At 36.4% G+C, this 18,411-nt stretch overlaps 1 protein-coding gene across 6 annotated transcripts in view; it reads left to right on the top strand.

The window, feature by feature from the left end:
- CNOT2 (CCR4-NOT transcription complex subunit 2) overlaps positions 1 to 18,411 on the top strand; it is a 110,936-nt gene that overhangs the window by 47,702 nt on the left and 44,823 nt on the right. For 4 of the 6 annotated variants that reach the window (XM_079938288.1, XM_079938287.1, XM_079938289.1 and 1 more), the window contains exon 3: positions 18,000 to 18,122. In XM_079938288.1, coding sequence (XP_079794414.1) covers positions 18,000 to 18,122 — 123 coding nt within the window. Of the gene's footprint in view, positions 1 to 7,566; positions 7,625 to 17,999; positions 18,123 to 18,411 lie in introns of those variants that run through there. The other 2 variants (XM_079938291.1, XM_079938292.1) reach the window with 2 other exon arrangements.

Here is an 18,411-nt window from a genome sequence, read left to right as displayed (position 1 = left end):
AAGTATAGTTGATTTACAGTGTTGTGTTAATTACTGCTGTACAGCAAAGTGATTCAGTTATACATACATATACTTTTTTAAAAATACTCTTTTCCGTTATAGTTTATCATAGGATATTGAATATTATTCTCTGTGCTATACAGTAGGACCTTGATGTTTATTCATTCTATTGGATATATATATACCTATATATCAATGTATATGTCGATATATATAAAAGCTTACATCTGCTAACCCCAACCTCCCACTCCATCCCTCCCCCAACCCCTGCCCCCTTGGTAACCACCAGTCTGTTCTCTGTGTCTGTGATTCTTTTTCATAGATAGGTTCATTTGTGTCATATTTTAGATTCCACATTTAAGTGATATCATATGGTATTTGTCTTTCTCTTTCTGCCTGACTTAGTATGATGATCTCTAGTTGCATCCATGTTGCTGCAAATGGCATTATTTCAGTCTTTTTTATGGCTGAATAGTATTCCATTGCATATATGTACCACATCTTCTTTATCCATTCATCTGTTGATGGACAGATGTTTCCATGTCTTGGCTATTGTAAATAGTGCTACTATGAACATGGGGGTGCATGTATCTTCTTGAATTACAGTTTTGTCAGGGTATACACCCAGGAGTAGGATTCCTGGATCATATGGCAACTTGAGGAACCTCCATAGTGTTTTCCATAGTGGCTGCACCAATTTATATTCCCACCACAGTGTGAGAGTGTTCCCTTTTCTCCACACCCTCTCCAGCATTTATTATTTGTAGACTTTTTAATGATGGCTATTCTGATTGGTGTGAGGTAGTACCTCATTGTAGTTTTGATTTGCATTACTCTAGTAATCAGCAATGATGAGTATCTTTTCATGTGCATATTGGCCATCTGTACGTCTTCTTCGGAGAAATGTCTATTTAGGTCTTCTGCCCATTTTTTGATTTGATTTTGTTGTTGTTATTGAATTGTATGAGCTGTTTGTATATTTTGGAAATTAAGCCCTTGTCGGCTGCATCATTTACAAATATTTTCTCACAGTCCCTAGGTTGTCTTTTCATTTTGTTTATGGTTTCGTTTGCTGTGCAAAAGCTTGTAAGCTTGATTAGGTCCCATTTGTTTATTTTTGCTTTTATTTCTATTGCTTTGGGAGACTGACCTAAGAAAACACTGGTGCATAGTTACCTTTTAAAATATCTCAGGCCTTACTTAGATTCTGGGATGATTGCACTGATGGTGACAGCTTAGTTTTTTGTTTTTTTAATTTTTCTGAATTCCCATATAAAAATAGAACAACTAGATAGAAAACCAAAACCCATGAAAACATTTGTAACAAAAACTGGGGATGAAATATCTCCATGAACCTCAAAATATAAGCAGGTGAAAGTCTAACAAAAGACCTAAATTTATCAGTTTTTATGCATGAGAACATAGAAGCATTGGGGTGTATGGACCTGGGCATAGAAGCACCTCAAAGTGGTGAAGAGACATTTTGAAAGTGGTAAGTGTGATTAGCCAATTTGAAATTGGGGAGGTTTTGCCCACTTTATTAGATCAGGGTTAAGGGACCTGTGGTGAGGCCTAAAGTGACTTGAGCTGCCTAGCTCTGAACTCTCAAGACTGACCCACCAGTGCTCCCTTCCAGGACCCTGTTGAGAAGTTTCTGGGAGTGGAATCAAAATTGAGCAGGATAGGGACAACAGGGACAGAGGAAAGAGAAGGAGCAGATTAAAGTGGGAGAGGGGAACAGAGACAAGAAAACCTCAGCAAACTTGCCATTGTACTTTTAGAGACTGCATGAAAACAACAGAAGGAGCTTTATGAAGTTAGAGAAGTTTTCTGAACCATGTCGTAGTCTCAAATTTTATGAAAATTAAATATCTATTTTATTACTTTGATGTGTTTGTCTCTGCCTGCACCAGTGTCCCACATTCTCAACTACTATAGCTTTGTGTTAAATCTTCGTGTCTGTCTCTCCACCTTGGTCTTTATTATTTTCTTGACTTTCTTGGCCTTTTGTTCAGTGACAGATTTAGAATTTGAAAAAAAAAAAGTCATTGTGTTTACAAGTGGAATTTTATTGACTTCATTTTTATTTGGGGAAGAAATGATATGTTTATGTTATTCTTCCTCTCCCTGAATTCATACACTGAGGTCTTCTGTATTTTCTCTCAATAAAGTTGTATTTTTTTTAATAATGGAATTATAAATCTTTAGTCAGAGTTATACATAAGTACTTTTGTTGCTTTTTTTTGGTAAATTGTATTTTTAAAATTATATTTTATAGATGTTACTGTTATATTGACATACAGTTGACTTTTAAACTTGATTACTGTTTTTTGGGCTGCATCAGGTCTTAGTTGCGGCACACGGGGTCTTCGTTGAGGCATGCAAGATCTTCCGTTGTGGTGTGGGCTCTTTGTCGGGGGGTGCAGGCTTCTCTCTAGTTGTGGTGCGCGGGCTCCAGGGCGCACAGGGTCCAGAGTACGTGGGCTCTGTAGTTTGCGGTTCGCAGGCTCTCTGGTTGAGGGGCATGAGCTCAGTAGTTGTGCTCGGGCTTATTTCCCCCACGGCATGTGGGATCTTAGTTCCCCAACCAGGGATCAAACCCGTGTCCCCTTCATTGGAACGTGGATTCTTTACCACTGGACCACCAGGGAAGTCCCTAAATTTTTATTCTTATAATTTATCTGTAGGTTATTTGTGGGGTAGGTTCTTTCATGTAAATAAATATATCATCTGGAAATTCCAGTTTTGATACTTTACAATTTTTGGAACTTGCGTTTCTTTTCAGAACGCACTCATATTTCTGATACAAGGTTGAGTAGAAGTGTTAGTAGTAGGAATCTTTCTCTTGTTACTTGTCTTACAAACTTTATCACCAGTAAATATGATGTTTGATGCAGGTTTTGGGTTTTTTTGGTAGATATTCTTTATCAGGATTAAGAAATTATTCATAATGCTACCTATTTAAATATTTATATTAAATATTTATATTTAAATATTAATAATATTTAAATATTCTTAAATATTTTTAGCACCTTTTTTCATCCGTAAGATTGTTGACTGTGTGCCTTTTCATCTTATTTGTCACCCTTGCTTTAAATTTATTTTTTGTTTTATACTCATCAATTTATACTCTTTAAGTTATTGATATTTCCTTTTATTCCTTAGGTTTTGTTTTACTGTTCTTTAGTCTTAAGTGTTTTTAATTTTCCAAACTTATGAGGCTTTTCTAATTATCTTCATATTGCTGACTTCTCACATATTCTGCTGTAGCTAGAGAATGTGATCAGTATGATATCAATTATTTGTTTACTTACTTGAACAAAATGCATATTGACCAGTTGGCAGGTGTATTGCTCTGTTTCCATTAGATCAAGTTCGTTAATCTTGTCTATGTCTTCTATACCCACGTATTTATCATTATTTTTCACATTTTTACCATTATTTTGTTTAGATTTCGACTCTAATATATCTTCTTTTATTTATTTAATCATTTTATACATGCTTATGTTTAATATATGATAAATCCAGCAGCTGAAAGTTGCCACAGATCATTCTCATGTCTTTTGCTTCTTCTGGTTCTCACTTATGATACCTTGATTCCTTGTAGGTGTGTAAGTTACCATTTTATGTTTCTTAGAAATCTGTGTGACTTCTTTGAGGACTAGATGGAAAGACATTTTTCCCAAGGGGATTTGTGTTTGCTTCTGCCAGTGCCTAAGACACTATCAATCCAGGAGGTTGTGTTTTTTTCCTTCCTTCCCTTCTTTCTTTATAGTATCATTTTCCTTCTACTTGAAGGACTTTAAATTTTTTTAAAGCTTTTTAAGTTATGTGTAACATAGACAACATTAAAATCATTAAATTTTTATTTAAGAATTTTGCATTTTGTGATTCCTTTCACTGCCTGTCACCTTACCTTAGTTCCTCGAAAGTTTGAGTCGTGATCTTCAAGATAGCCCCTTTAAAAAGAAAGTTGGGCTTCCCTGGTGGCGCAGTGATTGAGAGTCCGCCTGCCGATGCAGGGGACACGGGTTCATGCCCCGGTCCAGGAAGATCCCACATGCCGCGGAGCGGCTGGGTCCGTGAGCCATGGCCGCTGAGCCTGCGCGTCCGGAGCCTGTGCTCCGCGACGGGAGAGGCCACAACAGTGAGAGGCCCGCGTACTGCAAAAAAATTAAAAAATAAAAATAAAAAAAGAAAGTTTACCTAACCCACAATTGTCATGTGTCATGTCAATCCACAGTTCTTTTTCTTTTTTTTTTTTTTTTTTTTTTGCCGTGCTGCGTGGCATGTGGGATCCCAGTTCCCCAGCCGGGGATCAAACCTGCACCCCCCGCAGTTGGAAGCATGGAGTCTTAACCACTGGACCGCCAGGGAAGTCCCAGTCCACAGTTCTTTTAGTTGAGCTTCTTTTATCTCTGCTTGAATATGGGCATACTGATGACATATACTTCAAAAATTCCCCACCTATAATCTTTAGGATCTAGTTTCTTCAAGCACTTTACTTTAGGGCCACTTTTAGGGTTAGAGTAGATGAATATACCTGGTTCTCAATTTCACATGCCCTCTAAACATAAGTTCAAGTCATATTCACCCTAAACTATCACATCCTAGAATAGGACAGGTCTTTGGTATATTCCAATACCTAAGATAAAAAAATACGATAGTGTGTGACATTTGTTTCTCCGGAGCAATTCAGTTTTTCCACAGGTAGAGAGGTAGGGTAGAGGAGTGGTTCTTAAATCTGACTGACTGTTCTGTAAGCAGGTTAAGGAAAGAAAGCGGAGGATCCCACAGCTCAGAATGTAGGTCTTCACCTCTCAATTTTCAAGCCCATGCCTCACCCTCACCTATGCTTCGGCTAACTTCTAAAATTTGGAGTCTATCCACTTGGGTTTTTGTGGAGATTAAATCTTTAGTATCTTACTGGGGTTGCAGGGACTGGGTATTCTTCATGATAACTGTGATAGAGAAATATTTTCAATCTAATGAGAGTCCATAGGCCCTACCCTTCTGTGCCTCAATTTGAGGTAAAAGTATATCTTATAGGGGTTTTGTTATGATTAAGTAAGGTAATATATATAAAGTGCTTTGAGTAATACCTATCATTTGATAAACTCTCAACACATATTAGTGCTTATTTGTACCAGGCCCACTGTGTTAGGCTGCTGTAGTGGTACACTGTTCTCAAGGAGTGCATATTCCCATGGACTACAGTGCAACCCAGTGGCTCTAAGTAGTATAATTTTTCTAGTGGGATTTTTTGATAGAAAAGAAATGTGTGTTGTCTCATATTAAACTGTTAAGTCTGAAATACTCGTGAAATAACTTTTTTTAAAAAGGTAATCTAACTTGAGAAAAAGTTTGGGAAATAGAAAAAAAAAATTTTCATCTCCAAATCCTTATTTGGTACTTCTTATGGCATGGCATTCTAACCACTGAAGGTGTCTGTTAGTCTATTAGGTATTTTGGAAGTGGTTGTCAATTTCAGTGGAAAAAGGCATAAAACAACTTTATTCATATGTTTCAGAAATGCAAAAATTAACATTAATTTTTGACATAATTCCATTAAGTTTTAAAATAATTGTTATGCTCATAAAATTTTCACATGTACTGTAAGCACTGCAGTGATGGGTTACTGTCAAATAACGCTGAAGTAACAGCATGTGTGGAGTAAGAGGAGGACACGTTCATGTTATGGGCCTACTCAGTGCCAGGCACTGTTCCAGATTCTGTGGAGACAGAAGTGAACAAAGAGACGAAATAAATAAATAAATTCTGTTCTCATGGAGCTGATATTTTAGAGTATAGGAGGACATTAAACAAAATAAATAAAATGCATTGTGTATTATATTTTGATACATGCTATGGAGGAAAAATTAAAACGGGAAAGGGGATAGAGAGTGCATAAGGGGTTGGGGAAAAGGACAGTATACTTTTAAATAGAATAAACAGTGAAGTCCTCACTAGGATGGCTCAATATATGAAGTATGGTGAGGTGAAGCCATGTAGATACCTAAAAAGAAAGCATTCTTGAATGGTACAAGAAGTACAAAGGTCTGAAGACAGGAGTATGCCTTTTGTGTTTGAGGAATGGCAAGGGGAGTGGGGCAGTCGGGCAGGAACACAATAAGAGAAGGGGGAAATGGTAGATTGCAGGTAATGAAGGGTAAGTTCACTAAGGCCTGGAGGCCAGAGTAATGGTGCAGGAGCATTGTAAATGTGTTTTCTTCTTTACTCCTTTTGATTTGTGATGTTCTTTATTCTGAGCATCAAATGGGTAAAGTACATAAGGGTATAAATGTAAATATATTTAGCGTATTACATTGTAGATGCTCACTGAATAATGTTTACTGAATTAATTTATATGGCAAGATGTTTAGAAGTATTTTAAAAGTCCTGTGTTCCCTTGCTAAAGGAATACTTTTTATTTTTAATTGCTTCATACAACATAATTTAGGATTCTGATACTTCACTATATGTAATTTACTGTTTTAAAACATTTGCCACCTCCAATAATATTTGTTATTGAGTAGATGTTATCTTTAAATAACTTAAATGAGCATCTATTTTTATTGGCTTTAGTAGTCATAATAATCAGAGTCTAGTTTCCTCTGAATCAGTAATTTACTTTTTATATTATAAAGTGAGGATTCATTCTCATAAAAGTCACAGTTTAAGTCCTGTATTTAGATTGATTTCTTTAAAAGTCTATGATTTTTTTATCATCTAGTTTGATTAAAGTTATTTTAGTTGAGGGGGTCCTCATTTGCTTTTATCAGAATGGAACACTTTTAAAAAATTAGTCTCCTCCCAAGGAATATACTTTTTTTTTTGGCCATGCTGCACGGCTCACAAGATCTTAGTTCCCTGACCAGGGATCAAACCCCGGCCCCCAGCAGAAGTGTGGAGTCCTAACCACTGGACTTGCCAGGAAATTCCCCCAAGGAATATCCTTATACCGAAAGTTATCCCTGGGTTTTGAAAAGCTCATTGGCCCAATTTTAGGAATTTAAATATCAATACATCGAAATAGTCCAGCTGTCATTTTGCTGGCTGATGGTATTAATGTTAATGCGTATGAGAGCCTTAGATTTAATGTTGAGTGCTTAGGAGAGCAAGAAAGTATTCAAGGGGCAGATAGGCAGAGTATTTTAACATACTGTCTTGCACGTTTTTATGATGGCCAGGTGAGCCCTATCCTCATTTTCTGTGTGCAAGTTTATAGAAAGCTCTACTTGTGCGCTTCACCCCCCACCCTCTTTGTTTTGATTAGCACTTTGAATCAGTCTGAGGTGAATCTGGGGTTGGGGAATGATGAAGAGGTGAACAGGGAGTCATAATGTTGAAACTGGACATTCAGATCTTTATAGCATGATTTCCTTATTTTTCAAAGAGCGGAAGAATCCCATCGTTTATCATGTTCTGGTTGGACTCCTTTCTTATCGTTTGCTGGAGTTTGAACTTCAGAGCTATGGTGTCAACCCTGCTGTAGTATCTCAGGGGCGCTCCTAGTGCGGGGCTGGTGCCATGGCTCACCCTCCAACCTTTCCTTCTTCACTTCAGCCTCCAGCCCTGAGCTTTCCAATCCCCAGAGTAGCCAATGTTGAAAGAAATTGCACAGGTAAGTAGGTGGTGGGAAAGACCGGGGGAAAAACGGTGCTGTCATCAGTATTTTAAGGGTGGATGTTGGGCCATTTTGTCAGTGAGTCATTTTGTTAGTTTAAAAATATAGTGTTTCTTATAAATTATTTTTTTCATAAAATTATCTCATAAATTATTAAAGTCCTAGTGTTCTAAGAAATAATTTCATTTCTTATTAGTTAGATGTGAAAGAGGGAAAACCTTAAACTGAATAAACCATTAATGTTGTAATACAAAGGAAGTTTGTTAGATTTTTTTAAAACTTCATATTCTCCACAGAGTATAGGAGGACCAGAAAACTCATGTTCAGAAAAGAAGCTAAGAGAAAAGGCCAGGGAAAGCATAAATCCATAGACTAAAAATTTTGCTACATTTAACTTGGTATCAGAAGGAGGCATATTTTAGTTTCCTTCCACTAGCTTTAGACATGCTGTTCTTCCCTTTCCCAAAGTTTCAGGCAAGTAGCTATATTTTTAAAATTTGAAAGAATAGAAACTTCAAACATCTTTTTCCTTGAAATCTAGACAGGAAGACTGGAACATTTCTACCCATCTCTAGATTTGAGGTTAACAAAGATAAGTATAGAAGCAGTGAAGGCACAATATCTGGTACAAAGTTCAGCAAACATTTGTTGAGTGAACAGCTCACCCAAATTGTGTGTGTGTGTGTGTGTGTGTGTGTGTGTGTGTGTGTGTGTGTGTGTGTGTGTGTGTGTGTGTGAAATGCTAACACTCCTGTCATTTTCTGCTTGTGTTCCTTGTATCCGAAATCATGATCTAACAATACAGATTTTTTTTTCTTAATGCAGAATTTTTAGAAATAGTTCTATAGCAGTGTAGCCCTGGGTCTGCCCTACTTTGCTCACAAATAAATACTATCATTTTAGGTTCTTCTCAGAAAGGCTTCAAAAATTGTTTCTTGGGCTTCCCTGGTGGCGCAGTGGTTGAGAGTCCGCCTGCCGATGCTGGGGCCGCGGGTTCGTGCCCTGGTCTGGGAGGATCCCATGTGCCGTGGGGCAGCTGGGCCCGTGAGCCGTGGCCGCTGAGCCTGCGCATCTGGAGCCTGTGCTCCACAACGGGAGAGGCCACAGCAGTGAGGGGCCCGCGTACTGCAAAAAAAAAAAAAAAATTTGTTTCTTTAGTTCTCCCAGATCTATCCCATGTAATTCTTATTCACGTTATTTCTAGATTCTTTTGCACATAACAAGACATTCAAAATTATACCCAGGAAAAATAGAATATAGCCTGTGATGGCTAACATTTCTTCAGAGAAAGTATGTCAGGATTAAAGAGATTGGGGCACCAAATATTTGGCATTTCAGGTCTCAAAGCAGGGCCTCAAAATACAGAATCCTCAGCAGTTTCTCTCTCCTTCCCTCTAAGTTCGAGCATTTCTTAAATTTATTGGGAGGCTTGTAGAAATCCATATCCCCCAGCAAAGCAGACCATCCATCAGTTTCTTATGGATTCCCACCCTCTCTCCTCTGCATTAGGGAGTGCTCCCCACCCCCACCTCTGACACTGGCGTGAGATATTCAACCTCATTAAAAACATTTCCTTCATACTTAGAGGATTTGTTTTATATTCTAAACTTATGGGCTTTCTACTGTTATATGTTCTTCCACTTGTAATTTATAAATTTATATCTTAATATTTAAGGATAAAATATTGCTTATTTTAATTTTAGGCCCTATTGTGTGAGTTCTCAAATCTAACTTATTGGTCATAAGGCATACCATTTATAGTTGGTTTTTCAGTTAATATATGATGGTGTGCTTTTTTTACAGTTAGCACTTTTTGAGTTATTAGTGTTTTGATTTTAGGATGATGCACGTGTCTTTTAAGCTTGTATGTTAGTGGTTATAAGTTTGAATCTGCATGAGGCATATTGATACAGGCAACTTTAAGAATTTGAAAAACCACAAAATCTGTTTCTTCAAGTTGAAGCATGCACAACATATTCTCCCTAGATCAAAGTCAGACTGATCAGGAGAGCTGATAGGCCTTTTGGTAATACTCTTTAGAGGGTTTGTAGATTTGGTGGGGGCACACCCTAAGGTATGGTGTACATGGTTTTGGGAATGTCATCTCAGTAAAGCAGCTTCAGGTACCAGATTTCAGTAAACAGTTATTGGATTAGGAAGAGTGATGTGTTTTCATCGCTCTCCTGGCTTGCCCTCTCTATCTTTTTATCAAATGTGAGCTACCCTGTTTTGTGGGGGATGATATCTCTTACGAAGTATTCCTGTAACCCCTGTACAGAACTCTGTGCCAAAATATTTAACTACTCTCCAAAATAATGATTGTTGATATGTTCCTGTAAGCCCCTAGTTCCCTGCTGAATCACATTTCCAGTCAGTTTCCTTTGCATCTACGTGTTAACTGCCTTTTCAGTGTTCATTAAGCCTTTTATTGCTCATTTATCAGGCAGTCTGCATTTACTAAAACTATGAAATGAATTGCTTTTATTTCCGTATCAATTTAAGTTGATGAATTTAGAAATTATCAATTTAAAATTTATCTAAATCTTAACTTTTTTTAGATCCATCCTAAGTAGATTAGTAAACTATTCATTATACATTTATTTATATTATATCAAGCCACAGTATTCTAGAACTAGTAGGACTTCGAGTAGTATGTTTTTTAATAGGAGGAAAGATCATTCTTTTCCTAAAGACTTCCAGATATTAAATTCTTTGTTCTTTGAGGAGATAGATTTTTTTCTAATGTAAGTGCCTTTCTCTTCTTTATTTAATCCCATTTCTTTTCTTTTCTTTCTTTTTTTTTTTTTAGTGTTTTCCGGAACGAAATAAAATTAGGATTATTTATAAGTTGTGAAGTAGGATTGGTAGCTCAGAATTCTATTACCAAAAAATACCACTAAAACAAATTCCTTGGGTTATAAATATTTCTAGGTGGTAGTATATCATATTTGATATAGGTGTACAGTATTCTAGTTCCATAGATTTTGGGCAGTGTCTCAGTGGATTTGACCTATCAGCTTTTCCCTCTAAAAGCCAGTAATAAAGATAACCAGATTATCTTCAGATATTATGGCTTCTCATGATTGGTTTCAATTTTGATTGACTACATCTTGATAAAGGCAGATAAATGTTAATGGAAATTGACTGATTTTTATTAATTTTCTGCCTGCTTTATAAACAACAGAGAACTTGTGTGTATTTGTATGGGTGTGAAGTGTTTGCTGATAGTGAATATGAAATTGGGAGGGAAAAGTAAGAAGTCAGATTTTGTATTCAGCAATCAGAGTGAAATAGTAAAATCTCCATTAGGGAAACAGTAGTAAAAGAGCAGTCGTGTCACCCCCAACCCCCACCTACATTTGGTTCTCTTTACCCTTTATAATACAGGTGGATGCATACTCTGTTGCTAAAGATGAAAAGTTGCTGGCTATAGAAAAGTCTTCGTACTTCAGTGTTGTGATAGAGTTGATTTTATGGTGGGACACGTGTATCAGCATGTTAACAGTAAAACTCCTGGCTACTTTAGAAATAGAATCACAAGAAAAAGTTGCCATCAGGGATTTGGTCTTGTTTTAACCCAATTGGTAAACATATTCTACTCGTTTAATGCTACAGTGTCTATTTCAGTAGCTTATAATAAAAATTTAGAGTTTTGTAATAACCATTCTAATTCCTTGAATGATTAAATTATGTTCACTGTATTTTGAAAGTAAAAATATTAGTTAATTTGGAATATGGAAATAGTAATTACTTTTTAATTGATGTGGTGGTGGTGTTCTTTCTTTTAAGCATAATTTTATTCTAAAATTAATGTTGCTTTCTCTAAAATAGATATGATCAGTCTGGTAGAGACTAGCTTTTGTTTCACATACCTCTGTCCAGGCAGTTCATTCTCATTCTTCCGCTAAAGAGATCTTTTTTTGACATGCACAAATATTTGATGTGGCACCCTCTGCTTACCATTGTTTACTGCAAAGTAAGCCCCGCACCCCTTTTTGCCCTTTACTGCTTCTCCCGTCATGAAGCTTACAATTTGGGGAGAATACAAACATTAAACTATTAGTTGTATCTCTGAGAGTCAGTGTACTATCGTGGTTAAAAGGGGGAACTCTAACAGATTGTCTGGGATCATATCCCATCTCTGTCAATTATCAGATGTGGAATCTTGGGCACATCAGATATGTGACCTTGGGCAAGTTACCCAACTTCTCCAGTTCTCAGTTTTCTCATCTAAAAATGAAGACTAAATAAGTAAATACATGAGGATTACATACATGTTTATATAGTTATTACTAAGTAAATTATGAAGATTATGTAAATACATTTTGAAACATTTGGAGTATATTGCCTGGCATAGTAAGTGGTCAATAAAAGTTATTTCTTATTATTGTATAATTATAGTTATGATAAAGTATTTTCAATGACTGCAAGCCAGGGGTCCTGATTCAGTATGAAAGTTTCAAAGAGTGGGAGAAAGAGCATTCTAAGTAGAGGTATCAGCCTATGCAAAGGTCTGGAGGCGGAAGAGAACTTGTGTTTGAGTAACTGAAGGTGTGGTAGTAGTTTAGTGGTGGCAGGGGACCTGTGGAGACAGTTAAGGTCAGAGAGGTTACATAGGGCCTTAATAAGCCTTATTACTGATTTGGAAAGCTGTTGAGGCATTTCAATCAGCAGGGCCATGACTGCTAAATTTTTATTTTAAAAATTTACTTGGCTGATGTGGGAGAGTAAATTTGAGGGGAATGAGAATGGATTAATAAAGACCTGATTGAAGGATATTGGAAATGCTTGTTCTCAGAAATGACAGAGATAGAAAGATATGGATGATTTCAATAAATATTTAGAGTTAATCTGCTCAGCTTGAGTTTTAATTGTTGAAGATGTCAGGGGTTACAGATGGCATTTTCCAGAGATTATCATGTACAGGGACAACTGTGAATAACCCAAACTAAGCTGAGGCATAAGGTTGTTGTTGGATTTTGAGATAATTACTGCTGCAAAATTATGTTAAGGTCGTGATCTCAGGAATATTGGTCTGCATCCTTTAGGGGAAATTAACAAGAGATACGAGAGTAGGAAAGTGACAAAGTCATTGTAGTGGTTATGAATATGACATCATAGTAAAGTGTTAGTTGAAGGAAGTCTTCACCTAGATTTTTGTATCTGGCTTTCCCGTCTATATCCTTGCCCTATTAACCTGGCATTGAAATTTAGCCTATTTTTCCTTACCACCTATCATTGTCCTTCCAGACATCCTCCTTGTTGGCTGTATTAAAAGTTTTGTGTTTCTGGGCTTTCTCTCACTTCCGAGAACTTATGCCTGCTGTTTCTTATGCCAAAGTTTGCTTCATCTCCCACCCTACACTCTTCTCCTTTTTTTTAAATAAAAATTTTTTAACAAATTTAAATATTTGTTCAAATATTACTTTATAAGACCTTTCAGTTGTTTCCCTCAGATAGAGTTAGATATTCCCTTATTTGTGTTCCCAAAACACCTGTACAGATTTTCATACTGTAATTGTTTATTTACAGGTGTTTCTCCTAACTAGGCTGTGAGCTTGTTCAAGACTTGGGGCTGTTACTCAGCTTTTGTGTTCATTAGCACAATTTTTGGCATAATTCATATAGGAAACCCTCAGCATGTTCACTGAAAAGTGAAGGGAGATCAGTCAAAGGGCTAAAAAAAATCTAGTCCATAGCTTAAACTAAGAAGGTGATAGGTAGAATGGCAAAAAACAAATGTGAAAGCCACTGTGAAGAAAGGTTAGAATGTGATGATAATGCAGAACAGAATAGGAGAAAGTAACTCAGAAAGTCAGTTTTAAATATTACTGATTTCGTTTATTAAAATGCACTTCTCATACAGAAATGTCTAGCAGCACTTTAAAATATGCTGCTGGAACTTTAAGACTGGAGATAGATTTCAAAATCAAACTATATTTGTTTGCTATCAGGAAAAGGACACTCTGCCATGGGATGTGTTTCTGTTCCCTGGGAATAGGATTCCGTGCCTGGGCCAGCATGCCAGCATGATAGACAATAAATGATTTTAGAGTAAGTTCCTCTCCAGAGGTCTTGCTGAAGGAAAATTGTGCAAGATTATATACCGCCCATCCTGCCTTGGATATGATCTATTTTTCACCCTTTCCTATCTGTCTACCTATCTATATACTTATTTATCTATCTAATTTTTCACCCTTTCCTATCTGTCTACCTATCTATATACTTATTTATCTATCTAAATTTATTTTTGAAGTTTCACTTGTAAAGTGTCCTACTTTGTTTCTGTGACCATTTAAAAAGCTCCAGGCCTTGCCTCTTATTCTTTCCCTTTTGTAATTACCGTTCATCCCACCTGGATCAGGGACCACTTTACCCATCTTTGAAGTTGTTGGTTAAGATTATCTCAAGTTTGAGGTTTTATGAATTCTCTGTGAGTATTCTGAGTTACTGCATTTGGCTTTGAAATATTATATTTATATATTAAGAATGTTAGACCTTAGGAACTCATAGCTAGTCCTAATTAAGTAATGAAGGTGTTTACTGGGAACAGCCAGCCAACTTAGTGCTTCCATTCTGCTTGTCAGTTTAATTCCTCTCTACTACATTTTGAGGCCAACTCTTTTTTGGGGGGCGGGGGGGGGGTTGTCAGGCTAATAGAAAGAATTAGTGTAAGCTAACGTGTGTGTGTGTGTGTGTGTGTGTGTGTGTGCATGTGTGTGTATCCTGATTAGTTCTTATGGAATCAAAGCAAATGTAAAATGTCTTAGTTACATGTTTTAGATCTGTATTCAAAAAAGACTTAAGAAACATTGCTTTTGGTACAACGTATTTCATGTATTTTTCTTGATGAAATCTCAGTTCTTACTTCTCCTTTGTTAAAACATGTGATACGAGAGTTGAGAGAGAAGGTGGTCAGTTAACAGAATTGATGTAAGCCCTTTATATGTTTGCTTGAAGAAAGCTGACAAATTGTATATACCAAATATCTGAACAAATTTTATATGTAATGTAGAATGAAGTATGATTTTGTTTTTAAATTAGTATTTTAAATTTCTATTTATCAAATTGACTTTAATATATGTGATATAACCAGTAATTTTAATATATTTCAGTACAGTGTTGACATATCCCCTACCACTACCACTGTAGTCTGAGCCACCATCTTCTCTCACCAACCTGTTTCCCTGCTTCCACTCTTGTCCCCTCTTTTGTCCATTCCTTACAGAGTAGCTACACTCATATTAAATATATACATAAATAAAATATGCCAAATTATGTTACTTAAACTGCCCACAGATCCTCTCTCTCTCTCTCTCTCTTTTTTTTTTTTTTTTTTTTTTTTTTGACTGCATCGTGCAGCTTGTGGGATCTTAGTTCCCCGACCAGGTGTTGAACCTGGGCCCATGGCAGTGAAAGCACCGAGTCCTAACCACTGGACCACCAGGGAATTCCCCCAAATCCTCTCTTGACTTCTCATTTCACATAGAATAAAATCCAGAGTTCCCCAGGCCTGCAAGACACATGATCTGCTCACACTAGTATCTCTGACTTCAGTTCCTACCATCTTCCACTGAATTCATTCTGTTTGAGCCGCACCACTGAGGACCTTGTTCACTTTTGCACTGACTGCTCTTCCTGTCTTTAGCTAGTTAGTTCCTTTACTTCTCTGCTTCATTGTTACTTTCCTAGTTTCACCCTTCCTGGCTAGTCTAAAATACTTTTCTACTCCATTCCATCATTCTATATGGAATACAGGACACACCCTTTAAAATTAAATAAAACTATCTTTTTTTTTTTTGACTGAGTTGGGTCTTTGTTGCTGTGCGCTGGCTTTCTCTAGCTGCGGCGAGCGGGGGCTACTCTTCCTTGTGGTGTGTGGGCTTCTCATTGCAGTGGCTTCTCTTGTGGCAGAGCATGGGCTCTAGGCGCACGGGCTGTAGGCATGTGGGCTCAGTAGTTGTGGCTCGCGGGCTCTAGAACGCAGTCTCAGTAGTTGTGGCACAGGGTTTAGTTGCTCCACGGCATGTGGGATCTTCCTGGACCAGGGCTCAAACCCGTGTCCCCTGCATTGGCAGGTGGATTCTTAACCACTGCGCCACCAGAGAAGCCCAAAATTAGCTTTTTTGTAAAACTTACTATGTTGTCCTCCTTTTTCTTTCTGATTTTGCCATGGATCAGAGAATTCTTTGTTTCATACCAGTACCCATCCCTGGGACTGGGGCTTGCATTTGAAGGCAGAGTATTACACTCTTACCTCTTTTTTTTTTTTTTTTTTTTTTTTTTTTTTTTTTTTTGCTGAAGTCATGTAAAAATAATTAGTATTTTCAGTGTTGTGTAATTTGTGTCGAAGCACACAAAACAAAAATGAAATTCTACATGTTTGTGTTTTCTCTCCCTCCCTCTGGCACACACACAGTGAGTCTGGGAAAATTTGGTATTGATGAAAGAGAGCATTTCTGTTTTCCTCTGTCTGAGGCATTTCACGTGTTTAGTTTTGCTTTCAAAACAGTTAAACCTCTTTGCACAATATTAGAATGAAGTTTTTTTATTCAGTACAATTAATTTCAATTTTAGGATTCTAAGAGTCTGTAATTGGTTTTGATGATGAATGTTACATCACAATTGTTAAGAGTTCACTTTGCATCCATTTGACTTAACTTATGTACGTAAAATTTGATGAGAGATATCTTGGTACGCTCCTGAAATTTTAGTGAATTCTGCAAGTTTCATGCCATTTTCCTGTGTTTATCCTTTTTTAGAATTAGAGCTCAGTAGTAATTGTCCTTTAAAGAGAATTAAATGTATCCTTAACTTTTACAAAACAAACCTTTAAAATCTCATGTGTAAAGAGTCTTAATTTGCAGACTCTAAAGTGCTTTTTTCCACTGTTACTTTTCTGAAATAAAACTCACTAAAAAACCTCTCTTTCCTATTAGGGACTACTTAGGGGGGGTTAGAGGCTAGGCATGAGGGATCCTACCTAGTCCCTAAAATTACATTCAGAGTTATAGAAGCCCTTGCCTGAGATTCACCAGGGAGTCCACTGCCCAAAGAAGATAAAGTATGTTCTAACAAATTAATAGATCCTTGAAAATATCTTTCTGTATTTCACACCTAAAGAGATATATAGCCTAAAAACATACAGCAAAGCAGTGGTTAAGTTGTCTTCAGACTGGTATTCATATTTAACTGAATAGCTTTTTCTCAGACTTCAACAGGAAGAATACTTAAATATTTGAGTTTCTTACAGATTTAACAAGGAACTTAAAATATAAAGCAATTATTAAGTAACATGGGTGTTTTCAACAAACTTGCACATCAAATTTAGCCTTAAAATCTGCAGTATACCAATTCACCATGTCTACTGATTAACAGCAGTAACTACAGTGTTTCATTTTGAAATGAGAAGTAAAAGAAAGTTCCTTTTTTCTTACAGTGGAAGAAAATACCCTTATTCATAATGAGTGTACCAGACAGATGTCAAATTTGATGAGTTTTTCCCCATTTTTTTGTGAAAAAATATAGTCACTGTGTATTCTAGTCTTTACAAGGCTATCATGACATTTCAGTTTACTTTGAACTACAGAGTACTATTAGGGATAAGACACATTGACCTTAATTAAATAACCTGTCAGTTGATAGTTTTGGAAGCTTTATACAGGTCACCTTATGGAAAAAAATAAAATAAAATAAAAATTAGCACAGATTTAGTAATTATCTTGATGAGGGCTCAAAATTACTAGTGTTGGATATGGTAAAGACTTAAAAAGCAAAAGAGTAAGCAGGTTATGTAGTAGAGATCATAAATTTATACCAGGATGATGAGTGAAAAAATTATCCTACTATTACATGAGTGAGAGCTTGTGGCTTGAGATAAGATTTCCAGTGTGCCATTATACATGGACTCAAAAAGTGCTATATCTCAGTAAACTTAGATTGTAAGTGAAGATGATATGCTCTGGAAAACATAATTTAAAAAGTAGGTATAACAATGACAAAGACACTAATGTTGAAGATGCATGTGAAAATTTTGAATAATTTAAACCCAAACTTAATTTTTAAAAAATCTTTGTATGGGAAAATTATATTGGGTTGCCAATTTTCAAGAATAAGTAATATTTTTTCTTTTAAAATAATTGGAATCATTGCATGTGACAGACTTTAAGTTTCTCCTCTTGATTTCAGGGCCTGAAAGTAAACATTTTCTACTACATTGTTATGACTTTCTCACCTGTATCATTAATTCTTAGTTGATCTGTTTCTTTATCTTAGCAATGCTCCCTTCATTTTATGTTTTCCACATAGGAGTAAGGTAAAGCCTGACATTTTCCAAAACATTATTCTTGATAAAAGTAATATTTTTGTTTAGGTGACAAACAGCATGTTTGGTGCTTCAAGAAAGAAGTTTGTAGAGGGGGTCGACAGTGACTACCATGACGAAAACATGTACTACAGCCAGTCTTCTATGTTTCCACATCGGTCAGAAAAAGATGTAAGTTAACCCGTTAAGCTGTGTTTACTCAATAGTATATGTCTGTCTCTTTCTGATTCCTGAAAAGCAGTATATGAACTGTAGAGTACCACCTTTGGTTGAGTGACTGTGTTTTAGGCATAGTGCTAGGCCCTGGGGATACAAAGATGATGAGCTTTCTTAAATTCTTATTGGAGACAAAATACTGTATGATTCTCAAGTTGAGATATGGTAATACTGTGGTAGGAAGTACTCAAAAGACATGGGGTAAACAAGGTATTACTTCTAGAACATCGATTGTTTTTTTAAT

The sequence above is a fragment of the Stenella coeruleoalba genome (assembly GCF_951394435.1).
Source record: "Stenella coeruleoalba genome assembly, chromosome: 11".
Taxonomy (NCBI): domain Eukaryota; kingdom Metazoa; phylum Chordata; class Mammalia; order Artiodactyla; family Delphinidae; genus Stenella; species Stenella coeruleoalba.
This window is presented reverse-complemented; position numbering and strand designations above follow the sequence as displayed.